Genomic DNA, 14,064 nt, shown 5'->3' with positions numbered 1-14,064 from the left:
TGAGAACATGGGATGGGTGTGACACAGGAGCTGGTACACTTGGGAAAAGTGGCTGTATGTTGATATAGGTGTCTAGCCACTGAAGGAGAGAATCTGGTTGTGTAGGTGGCATTCTGTGTTGGGAGGGTGTTATGCATGGGTGGAGGGCAGGTGGGGAAGTAGGCGGAGTTAAAGCAGCTTGAACCCAGCAGCATAAAAAATCAGAAGGCTTGGAGGTAAAAGATGCGTTTTAATTTGAAATGCAGTTCTAATATATTTTTGTTCAAATCACGGATAGGCGCTGATACTACTGTATTCTTAGCAAAAGCTAAGGTGGTCCTAAAAATCAGGTCATCGTTGTTGAAATGGAAAGTCATTGAGTTACAATTGTGTGCAATTCTGTTGTGTGTATGTGTGTGTTCCCCAGGCCTGAAATCTTGAAGCAAGAAATCAAGGTATTCTTTGTGAAGTACAACGACCCCATCTATGTCAAACTGGAGAAGCTGGACATCATGATCCGCCTGGCATCCCAGGCAAACATTGCCCAGGTCAGTTACTCCAACTGCGATCATCTCCCCGATAGATGGTATATACCAGCTCCAGAATGCATGCCGTTAGGGAGGATTTATGCACAAATTAATACCTCTAAAAGTGTTCTCTGAACTGCTGTACAATAAACAGCAGCAAATCAGTGTTATCTCTGGCACAGTGTACGGTCTGCAGTTACTTAACGGAGGGGTTGGAAATTCCTTAGTGCTTTACATGTTAATAGCATTGTACAAACCTCACAACACATTTGTTAGGTAGGGGGTACATTTTACAGACCGGAGTTGCAGAGACAAACAGAGCTGAAGTAATTTGCATATGAGTTGTTGGCAGGGTCGAGATTAGAACTTGTGACTTCCTGACTACTCTATGTTCATATTCCCATTCTATGCTGCTTCTGTCCTGTCATCCCAGTATCTGAAATTCCACCATGGTCTATCCCTTCTCTCCTAGGGTGTGTTTCAAGCACTAGCCCCTCTTGGTTAACACAGAGCAATTCCAGTTGCTGCTGATGTGCCATCCTGTTCCATTTATAACTAAATATTCTTGTTTAATGTGGCATCTTAAAATCGCTGTTTGTGTTGCACTTTATGGGAAGTGATGGAGCAAGGCAGCCCCATGTCTGATTTGCGGGGCGCATGGAAAATCTGTGGAAAAAACAATTGCCAGGAATATATATGTGTAGCGTTCCTCTTGGATTTTGGTCTGCAGATTCCTCACTAAATTTTGAAGTGCCTTCTGCTAGATAATGCAGCTGATTTTCAAGAGAGGCAGAGTAGTTTGGAGAAGCTGAGAACCTCAAGTCCCCTTCCCGGTTCTAAAGCCATGTTTATAAAACAGGCAAAGCTCAATCACAGAGCTCAATAATGGTCTAAAGTGGAAGCTACTGAGAATAAACCCGTTGCTCCCTCTCTGATCCACTCTGTGTTTCCACTTGGGACAAGATATTTAATCTGTTCCTCAGTTTCCCCATTTGTGACGTGGGGATACTTGCCTCTGAGGTGTTCTGAGCCGTAGCTGGTGTTGGTACCGCACTTTGCAGAAATACAGCTCTACTTAAGCTACTGCTTATGAAGCTATTGATGGCACTGTTTGTCCTGTTGTGTGGCCATATATAAAATATCATACACTGAAATACTAAAACTGCATTCATAAAAGTGCAAAGATTAGCTGCTCTGACCACACGTTGACTCTGCTGTGTTTATTTGCTTGTTGCTCACCCACTTCAGGGCCCTTTTACGCTGTCAGAGCAGTGAGCCCAGGTTCTTCAAACAAGTCTCCCATTTCGTGCTGTTTGTTTCTCACTTGCAACCCAAATTGCATTTGTGACATCACAATAAAATCCACAGCAGGTCCCTGATGTCACACATGGAAAATGATTTGAGACTTAAGCAGGAGCGGATGAGCTTTGGAAACAAAAAGCTTTCTGTGTCCTTAGGGCTAATAAAAGAAATAACCAGAAGGTTTGATTTTGGTAGAACTGTTTCTAAACCAAATGATCCTTCAGAGTCTTATAAGATCCTGGCAATTCCTGGAGAGAACTCTTGCAGGGTTTCCATATATTACATAGCAGTCAAGGCAAGGGGTAAAGTTGACTTTATTTTACCTACAACTTTTTGGGTGTCAAGAAACAATCTTGTCTGCATAATGAGCTGTGCTACAATCTTCATACAGGATTGTTGGTGTCCCTCAGAGCCAATAGATAAAGGGATGGGCAGCACTGGAGAAGAAAAGTACTCTGTGTACCGGGGAATAATCCAGGACCCTACTACTTGCCTCCCATTCCTTCCTCTACCTCCTTATAGACCCCACAGAAGCAGTGACTCCAAAGTCCAAAACGGCTGGTTGTGTTGCCAAGGGTTTGGTATGGGCAATTTGAGAATAACCCGTAACTTTCTTTCCTCTTGTGCCCATTGGGCCCTGCTGGACTGATTGTCTCCAAGCTGGTTCTTCGCTCAATGTTGGTGGATGTAGTGGCTGCTTTTGGTGTTTAAGGACGGTGTTAATGTTGTACATGTGCCTAGAACTATGGGTGGGCACATTTTACATTAACCCAACTAAATACTTTGAGCCCAGAATATTTAAAGCTCTCTGCACTCTAGGGATCCGTAGCTTCATTTAATTTTCAAGTACCTAAGCAGCATGGGTAGGTAGAGATGGAGGAGGGGCCAATGGAAATGTTACTCAAATGACTCGTGTTTTGTGTGATGCTTTTCCCAACAGGTCCTGGCGGAACTCAAGGAGTACGCTACCGAGGTGGATGTCGACTTTGTCCGCAAGGCTGTGCGAGCTATTGGACGATGTGCTATCAAGGTCGAGGCAAGTACCCCACATTGGTTTATAGGCTTTACTCATCGCCACAATGTCAGAGCACTTCAGAAATCTGAATGGATTTCTCCCCTTCGGTCTTGTGTGATAGGAAAGGTTTCTTATCCCTATTTTAGAGATTGAGTCACTTGCTCCAGGTCATACGTTTGGTATGTCTGGAATGGAACTCTGATCTCCTGAGTCCCAGCTCAGTGCCTTAACCACAAGATTGTCCTCTTTCTCTTGGATCCCAGCCTACTGGAAGGATACTGGGCAGATCGGTCGTCTGATGTAAATTGTCATCGCTCAATTGGCTTCAGTGGAGCGATGACAATTTACACCAGCTAAGAATGCCCTAGTCGCCGTGAGCTGGATCTTTACAGGAGAGGTCCTATTGGTTGCATAAGGAATGCAGAGGACTCAATGCAATCAAGGAGTGGCTTGTGTGCTGGTTCCATTTGAATAGGACCTACAAAAAGTATCGGGGATTGTTTTTATTTTTTTCAGCATTTGGAGTTGAAGTCAATTGCAAAATGGAACACACTCAAAATGACTGTCGGGTTGTCTAGGTTTAAAGATCTGTAAAACGTGGAGCTTTATTCAGATGTCTGTTAGTCTGACTCATGTGAATCCTTTCCATGAACATTTGCAGTTATCCAGAACAACAGTGTAAAAGATCCCTTGTCAGTTCAACAGCCACCTACAAATGACAGTATTAAGGTGGTGTATTGATTTAACTTTTAAAGCAAATCTAGTTGTTCTGAAAGGTGCTAGACCGCTATCACTGTGAAGAGTGAAGGCTTATAGTGTAAGGTTCGGTTTGTAGTTAGTGACTTAGATAAGCCAGTGGAAAAAGCAGTGTGGACAGTCTTATTTCCCAAACAAGCCTGATTTAAATGGAAACAAGAGTATCCACACAGGTTTGAACCACTTTGACTAACCGGTGCAAGTTTGTATGTAGACAAAGCCTCAGACTGCTTCATCCATCTGCAGGATATATGGCCTTCGATTAGCCCTCTTATCCCCACCACCTTGCTGTTCCCTGGTTCTTCTGGCTCAGATCAGTGCTGATAGAAAAATATATGTCCCTGCGATGGAGTTTTCTCCTCCATCTCTCAAAGCTGCCCAGAGGCAGTGATCAGCACTGGTCTGTCTGCATTTCCTGACTGCGATGTCGCTGGATGCCAGAGTGCGTCATCTGTGGCCAAGTAGAGGGGAACAGGCTATTTGAAGAGTAGCAACAGTGAGAGAAGAAGAGGATCTGAGGTTGAAAGAGCGGAGGCTATTAAGCAGTTTGGACAAATTAGAGGTGGTATGTTTTGGGGATAGGCTTCTCAGCCAAATCCTTGACTAGTCCACTCCAGGCCCTTTAGAATCCCTTCAGGTTAGAAGTTGGGCCACGTGTCCCTCCTCGATACAGAATGGACATCGGCACATTCCCAGTGGCAGTCTGTTACCATGTAACCATCCCCTTGTATATCCTAATTGGCTGAGTTAAACCTTGCTTTTAGCAACCTTCCTTTGACGACGTTGCTTTTACAGAATAGTTCTGCTTACGTCTGACAAGAACCAAATTTAAAAGGTGGCAAGTATATTGCAGCCTACTACACTGCAAAATGACGCTTTCATCTCTGGATTAATCAGTACCTGTTCTCAGTGCCCCAGAGTTTACTCCAGGCTGTTTTCACTGCGTACGGGGACTAATGGAAGGTTCGCTGCACTCTCTCAGCTATCCAAGTGCTCAAGTTTCTGATGCCTTAGAAATCTGCCTTTGACAGAGGGCGCAGCCAGTGGGAGCTCATGATGAATGAGCGTTCACAGGGAACCACATCTCCGCCTTCAAGAATCCTGCCTTTCATCTAATTGTGTCTCTTCTAGAAGAGTGGGCTTGGGAATAAATTTGTATCTACTGTGACTGGAGACTTAGAGCAGTTGCGGTATCTGGCGAGGGTTTGGAGGCTAGCGTCTCAGCTGCAGGGCGAAAGGGAAGCACGCCGGCCGCAGCTGTGATCGGAGGAGTACAAATGAAGCCTCAACATGGCTCCAAAGGCGTAAACTTGAGAGAGGACTAAGAAGAGACTGCATGAAAGTAGCAGAGCTGCAGTTAACGTAACAAGCACTAGGGACTGAGGGGGAGGCAGGGAGAAGGGAGTCCTGTTATTAGTGGACTGTGGTCCAATCTAAGAAACCAGCAGCATTTTAACAAACCTTGCAGTCCTAGTACCTCTATAGTTCAGTTTGTAGGACTCTGCAGAATTGTACTGGGTTTCATTTGGTTTCTATATAGCACAGTTGTTTTTTTAACTCACTTGTATCCCCCCCAGATGAAAACCCTGCCTGCTTTAGTGCTGGCTCCTATAACTGGCCAGTTTACCAAAAAAAAAATAAAAAAAAAATACATCCTTTATTAAAGTGTCCACCTGCAGGAACCTCTGAAATGCCCATCTTAAAAATAGCTAACCATCCACAGGAGGGGGTGCATCTTGCCATGGGGATTTGAGGACTGCTTCCCTGAACAAATCCCCTTCTGGCCGCTCCCTTTCAAGGGAGGCTCACGCTAAAAATCAGTTGCACATATTTAAACAATGAATGTTGTCCCCTGTGTAATAGATCGCGCTTCAGTGTTCAACGGGAAAGAATTACAAACATTGACTTGCTTTTCCTGTTAACTGTTTGCATTTCTCAGCGCTTGGACAATGAAGAACTTCCCAAGTCTGACCCATGTCTCTTTAAGATCATATAGTAAAAAAATAGAAGAAGTCTTTGTTCCCACAGAGTGAAGCTTTGGAACTGCCCCACATCCACCAGCAGGCAATACAGGGGTTGGGGGGAATAGCCCAATCCTGCATCGCTACTTGGCTGGCAGAGATGGTATTTGGCCTGGGGCCTTGCTGAGATCCCCAAGCACAGCCTTGTGCAGAAGAGACAGCCCACAGGTCTGCCTGCGTGAGATTTGTAAATTGGTTGCACTGAGACTCTTCTGGTTGACAGGCCTCAAATGATGTTTTGTCAAGTGAGAGAAGAGATCGGAGCAGCCTGTAATCAAGGCAGACACCTTTAAATTACAAGAATTCAGATTGCTTTGTCCCTGCCATTTTAATAGTGTGGTACATATCGAGCAATAATAAGGAGACCTAATGTGGTGAATAGAGGAGATTTGTATTCAGCATGTATCTGTCACTGGGAATTTCTAGGTCTTCTGCTTTCAGTGCAAGCATGCCGAGATGGCATGGGTGAGACTCATTCTCTGCTTTGCCCAAGTCAGGGCTTTAGGTCAGGCAGAGGTTTGTTTTAGAGATTTATGCCCATTGTCAAACTGAGCTTCCAGTTTTCCTGATTTAATCCCCTTTTGTTCCTCTTCCACCCTCCCCCAATGCTCTGACATTGTGTCGTTCATTCAAATCGCAAATCCACTTAAGTACTGTTTGTACCCTATACTGAATGCTTTATGAGTATATTTATGGGGGCTGCTTGTGTACTGCCTTGAGCAATCTGTTCCTCACATTAATCACCTGCTGTGTAATGAGGCATCACATGCACTCCACTAGCGCCCAGTTGGCTATCTTCATTTCAGGCCCTCTGGTGTCTGAGCCACTTAGCTCTTTTGTGGCATCCTGCTTCGTGGTATCCCTTTATCTCCTCTCTCCTAATGAATACAGCTCTAGTTTCCAGGGTCTCCGTATGGCATGGAGAGCATTCTAGGGGCCAGTTGTTGCCACTTTTATGGAGTCAGAGTCTGGGGTTTGAAGCTAGTTATTGAGTAAGATGCACTGGCAATAGCTAATCTTCATGAGGGTCCAGCAAACTCGTTCCAGTCCTGGGTCTGTCACTGCCCTTGCGGTGCTTGCTTTGTGCTACTAACCCAGCCCTAGCGATGGCTTTTTACTTTCTCTCTCCCCTCCCCGCCAACACATGCACAGCCCCTGTCCAAGTACCCCACTCACGTCTGAACAGTGATAAGCAACTCCTGCAGGGCATACGTAGTAGGCTGTTCTATATATTAACCAGCAAGGGGATAGCATAAGTATTGCTGCAGATAGTATCTATTCATATAACTTCTGCCTGTATGCAGACCCAACCACCTGCTGGTACAGAATCATTTCAGCCATGACTTTGTCCTTTGGCAAGAGTAGGGGGTCAAAGAATCGATATTTCTATTGAGTAAAGTGCTGAATTCCCTGTAATACACAGGCATGGATCACCATATGGAACGTGCTCCGGAAGTCCATACACGTGTTCTGAACTGGTTACCATCTTTTATCTTGCGAGAGTAGCTAAAGTACAGCCCCATTGTCTTGCCCCTGCTCCTGGTGCATTGCACTCCAGTTACATGCAGTGTGCTGGGCGGAAGTGTACCACAGCCTGTCCGGTTTCTTTGGCTTGTCTGGAACTGCAGCTGTCGTCTGACTGTACCGCGTCTCTCCTCTCCTCAGCAATCCGCAGAGCGCTGCGTGAGCACGCTGCTGGACCTCATCCAAACCAAGGTCAACTACGTTGTCCAAGAGGCCATTGTCGTCATCAGGGACATCTTCCGCAAGTATCCCAACAAGTACGTGCAAGTACCGCAGGTGTAATGTCGTAACGGAAAACAACCTAAGTTTTGCTTGGCACAGCCTAGCTAGCAGCTCATATTGTTAGTATAACTGATTTTCGTGCATGTGGTGGCCATCCCTCTGAACAGCAGCACCCATTCGGACTCTGGTACAAAGGGACTCTAATGTTGGATTGCAAACAGATTGCTGTCTGATTTTACTATTGGTGTATGGGCAGGATGACTGGCACGGGTAGGAGGCTCATAAACACATTTCACTTTAAGAGATTCCAGGCAGAGGTACTGAATGAAATGCGTATGGACTTTCCTACCGCTTAGCGTTATCACAGGGTGGGCCAGTACCCCCTTCTAGCTCTTTTGTGCGAGGGGCTCTTGTCCATTCAGCTAGGGCATAATGCATCAGTATCTTTCAGCTGAGTCTCCAGGATCAGTTGGTCCTAATGATTAACCTCCTCAGTGCCAGGGTAGATGCCCTCCGCACCATCAGGATAATCAGCAGAGCGTGGGAAAGCGCTTACAGAATATTAAACCTAGGATCACATGCCAATGGCCATGTCCCAGCTAACCCGTTAGAGGCTGGGGGTGCATCATACACAGATTAGAATTTCCAGCCAGTGAAAATGCAGGATCTGATACAGACTCAAGGGAAGTGATTCAGCTGATTTGAACTGTGGAATCAAAGATCCTTTTTTTTTTTTTAAAGAGAGAAATGAAGGCAACTCTGTGCCTGGAGTTTCTCTCTTGCACAGCCTTGCTACAAGGAGGGGAAAAAATTACAAAGCTCTTGCGCCCTTGAAATCTACCTCCTTTGACACACTCCCCTTTGGAAGGGGAGTGTGTAGGAATATTTCCTTGAGGTAATTAATCTCCTTGTTATGCGTCTCTTGTGGATCATAAAAATGTAAGTCCTTTTGGCTTGGGTCAGGGTGCTTTGCCGTTAACAGCCCGATGCGCGTTGGCTACAGTTACGTAATGCTTTGATTTGACCTTGATAATGACTCTGCTCTGGTAAATCAGGTACGAGAGCATCATTGCCACATTATGCGAGAACCTCGACTCCCTGGATGAGCCAGATGCTAGAGCTGCCATGATCTGGATAGTGGGCGAATACGCAGAGAGAATTGACAATGCGGATGAGCTGCTGGAGAGCTTTTTGGAGGGCTTCCATGATGAAAGCACACAGGTAAAACTCTGCTCATCGCCCCATCTCTCAGGTTCTCGTGCAGTCTATACAAGTGGCAGACTGTTGGGTTGGTGGAGCTGGTTGGAAAAATGTCCCCCCCCCCCCACCTCCCCCCCAGAAAACTGATATTTTTGGCTAAAATTCAAAAATCAAAACACTTGGGATTTGGGAATGCTGATGCTGTGCCTCATGGAAAGCGTAGTTTGGGTGTCCCATGCTCCCATTCTCATCCATCGGCTAGTTTCTCTTGTCTGACTGCATCTACCATCATGCACCCATGTCCCCTCCTCTTTAGGAGGGTGTTTGATGCACAGTGGGAGATACAGTCTGGCCGCGGAGTGCAGCCCATAAAGGAGAATGGGGACGTTAGGCAACCGAACTACAACTCCCATGAGGCACTACAGCAGCATCTCCAAATCAGCCTATTTCATTTTTTTAATGTTGGTTTTGTGACAAAAATCAAACCTTTATGTGGAAAGCAGACACTTTTTAGAGGGACATTTTTTTTAGCCAAAAACCCAATTTTCCGTCATACAACTTTGGTGGAAAAATTTCAACCAGCCCTATATGTCACGTTTAAACAGCCTGGGGTACCCTAAGTCTGAGGCTGGAATAATGACCTTCTTGGCTCTCTGGAGGATGATTTAAAAGGTTTGTTTTGCTTCTTCCTAGAATATTGATCAGTGCATCAGATAGGTGGATTTTGCTCTGGGCAGAGGAGAAACCTGATGTACATTAGCCCGATAGGTCTTAAAATAACTGCCCCATTCGCCATGCGTGACAAAGTTCCTCCTCTGCCTTGGTGGGTCCTGCGCTTATTGGCGGGTTTGCTCACCTCAGAGATTCATGGCAGCCCTCAGTTTGGCCACTTCTGCCAGTGGCTCAAACCTGTCGTTCACTCAGTTAAACTCTTATAGCCAATATGGAGTTAGGGGGAACCCGGGCCCGCCCTCTACTCTGGGTTCCAGCCCAGGGCCCTGTGGATTGCAGCTGTCTACAGTGTCTCCTGTAACAGCTGCCTGACAGCTACAACTCCCTGGGCTACTTCCCCATGGCCTCCTCCTAACACCTTCTTTAGCCTCACCCCAGGACCCTTCCTCCTCATGTCTGATAACGCGTGTACTCCTCAGTCCTCCAGCCGTACACCTTCTCACTCTCAGCTCCTTGCGCCTCTTGCTCCCAGCTCCTCGCATACACCTCACTAACTGAAGTGAGGTCCTTTTTAAACCAGGCGCCCTGATTAGCCAGCCTGTCCTAATTGGTTCCAGCAACTTCCTGATTGTTCTGGAACAGTCCATTATCTTACTCAGGGAAAAGGGACCTGCTTAATCTGGGGCTAATGTATCTACCTTCTATCACTCTCTATAGCCATCTGGCCTGACCCTGTCACACATGTACTAAGAGATTGTGCTGGTGTAAACTATAGGGTAGTCTGCACTGGGATCACTGCTGCCCTGACAGCATGTTTCACGTGGCTGCTGAAATGAATACATGGTTTGTGACATGGACTTACAAAGGACAAGCTGCTAAAACCAATTTGAGCTGCTAACCCATTGGGTAAGACACTAACATGCTTCATGGGAAGGCAACACCCACATTTGCATGTCATTCGTTTTACTATTAGCAGCTGCTTGTCACTGGCCATGGCATTAAAACACTATAACGAGCATCCACAATCTTGGTATGCAACACAGGACTCCAGTAGCTATGCACTACCCCCCATGCTGAACCCAACGTTGAGGCAGCACTGATGCCAGTGATGCTTATTTAGTCTCTTCGCTGTGTCCCTGCTTTATCTTAGGTGCAGCTCACCCTGCTGACTGCTATCGTGAAGTTGTTCTTAAAGAAGCCCTCAGAAACGCAGGAGCTGGTTCAGCAGGTCCTGAGCCTGGCCACGCAGGTAAGCCAAGCTATTCAGTGAGACGAGGTGCTGGTAAGCCGTGCTGTCTGTGCGCCGTGGTTGCAGGCAGTTTGGTGTTGTACCAGTTTGGCAATGCCAGGGCAGTTTTGTGCACCAAGAGGCAAGACTCAAGGATGTCGTCATGCACACCTGATTTGTCCCCGTTCAGGGAAGAGGGCTTTGATCTACAGTAACCCAGTTTGCAAAGCACTCTGCATCAGTTCTCTTATGCTCATTCAGCTGCTACCTAATTCTTTCTCAGCCCTCACTTCTGCCTTGGTGTTTTCTCTTCACTAGCAAGTAAGGCACAGGATGGGAGAGTTCTGTAAGAATCCAAAGAATTTCCTCCTCCAGGGAAATGGTTTGTGGCTAAAATCATACGCTGGGTGGAAGAGCAGGGAGAGATGGGACTGGTGGCAAACCCTTCCTCACTAATGGATGCTACAGCAGAAAGTAAGCCAAGTTCTGAACCCACAAGAATGAGAATTTCTTTTTGTCCCAGGCTGCTCACAAATGTGCTAATTGTGGTGGTGGTTTGAATGATGGGCTAATATCCCAGATCCCAAAACCTACTCTGCTGAGTCACAAAACACTTAAAAGGCACCCTAGGGTCATAATAGGCTACTTATTTTTCACAAACCTTGATTCAGTCTGGTTTATTGTATTTTCACATGAATAACAAGGCATTGCTAGCTATATTGTTATATAGGCCCTTTAGTGTGGTGGTGTTCTAAGCTCTGATTCCTTGGTAGAGATCCCTGTTTTTCACTTTAGCGTGAAAGAATGGTCACGTTTCTCTTCTCGGGTTAGAAGATATCGTTGGTCTTTGCATGTCTCTCACGGGCAGGGTAGGAAAAGAAAGTGGAGAGGAAAATCTGAGTCCCCCCCCCATTCCGGTTCAAATCCCACGGTTCTGTTTGCTATGGGAAAGCTGTTTCGGAAGAAGCATTCTGACTTGAGTCTGAATGTATTTAAAGGCAGTCTGGAACAAGTGATCTTCCCCTCAAACTACCGCCTTCATCTACCCTCATAAAGGCCCTGTTTGACCTTAAGCAGGTGACTACATATATAGGATGAATCAATATCTCTTGTTGAGATCAAAAGGATTTAAAAAAAAAAAAAGTCCACTATCAAACTGAGCAGCTCACCAGGCGAGGTGCCAAAGTTCGAGAGGCATTAGCAATTGACCTTTGAAAACCTGAGATCACTTCTAGATCACTGCAAGTGAAATGAGTTTAGCCAGCTCAATCTCATTACAAATGGGCACTTGTCCACTGCCTGCTGGAGAAAGTTCTGAGTTGGTGGGGGAGGGGGATTTTTTGCCAGTCAGAGGTCTGGGATCACGGAAAAGGGGGAGGCTGGTTGGGTGGGTGAATAAGGACACGTAGAGAGTTAGACATATTGCCAAAGCTCTATGGTGAAAACTCACAGGCACTTATCGACGTTATGCTGCTAAACTCCAGCCTGGGTAATCAGCAGACACCATTTGTTTGCTTTGTTTTGTTTAAGCAGCGCTTTTAGTTTAAAAAAAAAAAAAAATAGAAAAAGGAATGTCAATTTCATGCTAGGAAAGAATTATCTCCAATAAAACACAGACGTTGACAGCTAGAGGCCTGGAAAACGGAAGAAAGCCCTAACAATCGATTCAGTTTGTGTCTTCTCGTATATATTTTATTAACTAAATGGAGGAATAAATGAGACCTTTCTGGCATACAAACGCTCTCGATATAAAGGTAGATGATTAAAGGCAAATCAGCCCCATCCTGCAGCGTTGTCTTGTTCCACCAATGTCCTTGGGTAAGACGTATTTCCAGGAATCTCTGATCATTGTCTTTCATGATGCACAGTATCATGCATAGTCTATTAGTATGTGGCTGAAGGAGTCAATTTGATCCCCTTCCCCTGTCCTTCTGTCTTGACTGTGTCCTTCAGGACGTTTTGAAGATCACATTTGAAATGAAATTGTGATACTTTACAGGAGGTCAGTTCTAAAGCATGACGTCAACTTCTGTGCTGAGTAACCTCGAGGACTTGATTCCTTTTAAATTCCATTAGATGTAAGTTCTAAGGTTTTCCTCTCTGACCACATAGGTTAGCTGTGTTTGGGAATGAGCGCCAGGGGTCAGACCCTGCAATTTTTATTACGAAGGATGATGGGATTGCCACAGAATAGCAGTCTGTCGATAGCATCTATAGCCGTGTCATGGCTGCTTTTCCAGTGGGTAGTTTCAATGAAAGAAAGCAAGGTTACTGCAGAAGCAGGATATAGTTACAGCGGTCAAGCCTGTTCAACCCCTTGAGTAACGCAGTGCTTTGTCTCAGGATTCGGACAACCCGGACCTGCGGGATCGTGGCTATATCTACTGGCGCCTTCTCTCCACGGATCCCGTGACTGCCAAAGAAGTGGTCTTATCGGAAAAACCTCTGATTTCTGAGGAGACTGACCTGATCGAGCCAACTCTGCTGGACGAGCTGATCTGCCACATCGGGTCACTGGCTTCCGTGTACCACAAACCACCCAACGCTTTTGTTGAGGGCAGCCATGGAATTCACCGCAAGCACTTGCCAATTCACCATGGAAGGTAAGCCGGGAGCAGCCGAGGAGGGTGTCAGAGGGCTGCTGTTTTCTTTCCTCCGAACAAGCCCACTAAAAAGATGCAAGGGCCTGCTACAAAAGCTAGATTTTTTTTTTTTCCCAGTTGCAGAGATGTCCACAAAGCATTCCTGGAGCCATCTCAGAGCCTGTCCCGTGATAGTTGTAGCCTCTGAGCTTCTAGACCAAAGGAGATGGGAAGCATCCTAGAGATGAATCTGTTAGCTATTGGGCAGGGGGAAAGAAACGCTCACACAGTTCTTTGAGAGCACACGGGGAGGAGGGTCTGATACAGGAGCTGGACAAATAGGAGCTTTCAACAAGTGGTGCAGGTCTGGCAGGAGGAGAAACACACCAGCCAAACCCAGTAGTTGTGCACACAGCCAGTGGGAGGTGTACATTTCTGTGATGGTATGAAAGATTTTTGGGGGAAAGCGGGACTTAAAGGCCTTTGTCATGTGGAAAGTGTCTCCCTTCTTGCACCGCCAATTACGCTATTGGCCTCTCCTGCTGTGGGGAATGCAAAGCGGGGAAGAAAAAGCCAAGATCTCTCTCTGAATCTTGGAATCTTTGAAAGCACGGAGCATGGAGAAAACCATTGGTCACAATCACTGCAGCTTGGCCTGGGCCAAATGAGGTCCGATCGATGTCTGAACTATGGTGGAAAGCCTGAAATACCCTGTGACAATCAAAATGGTTTGGGTTGTTCCCTGGGTATCACACCATTTCTCTACAGTTAAAGAACAAACCCAAAAAAGCCCCCCCTGGGATAGCAGCCTGAGAAATTGTCTGATGCTCTGGAATCCAGCAGTGAGTGTTACCAATCCGCAGGGATTCTTGCTGTATTGCTGCTCACTTTGTTACCATGGCTGCTCTCTCAGGTGAGCACTCCGGCTTGCGAACTGTATTAATTACAGTTGCAGATCTGCTTGCAACAGGCGGTACGGGATCTAAGCTCACTTTTCACGGCAGTGTGTACCAGAAAACCTGGGAAGTGACTTCTG

At 46.1% G+C, this 14,064-nt stretch overlaps 1 protein-coding gene across 3 annotated transcripts in view; it reads left to right on the top strand.

Annotated features, from left to right (window-relative positions):
• AP2B1 (adaptor related protein complex 2 subunit beta 1) overlaps positions 1-14,064 on the top strand; it is a 99,914-nt gene that overhangs the window by 33,203 nt on the left and 52,647 nt on the right. For all 3 annotated transcript variants that reach the window (XM_034752857.1, XM_034752856.1, XM_034752855.1), the window contains exons 8-13: positions 407-527; positions 2,749-2,844; positions 7,266-7,381; positions 8,402-8,567; positions 10,369-10,467; positions 12,790-13,049. In XM_034752857.1, the coding sequence (XP_034608748.1) occupies positions 407-527; positions 2,749-2,844; positions 7,266-7,381; positions 8,402-8,567; positions 10,369-10,467; positions 12,790-13,049 (858 nt within the window). The remainder of the gene's footprint in view (positions 1-406; positions 528-2,748; positions 2,845-7,265; positions 7,382-8,401; positions 8,568-10,368; positions 10,468-12,789; positions 13,050-14,064) is intronic.

Source organism: Trachemys scripta, chromosome 18 (genome assembly GCF_013100865.1).
Source record: "Trachemys scripta elegans isolate TJP31775 chromosome 18, CAS_Tse_1.0, whole genome shotgun sequence".
Taxonomy (NCBI): Eukaryota; Metazoa; Chordata; order Testudines; family Emydidae; genus Trachemys; species Trachemys scripta.
Note: the sequence above shows the minus strand (reverse complement) of the source record. Positions and strands in the feature narration are given on the sequence as shown.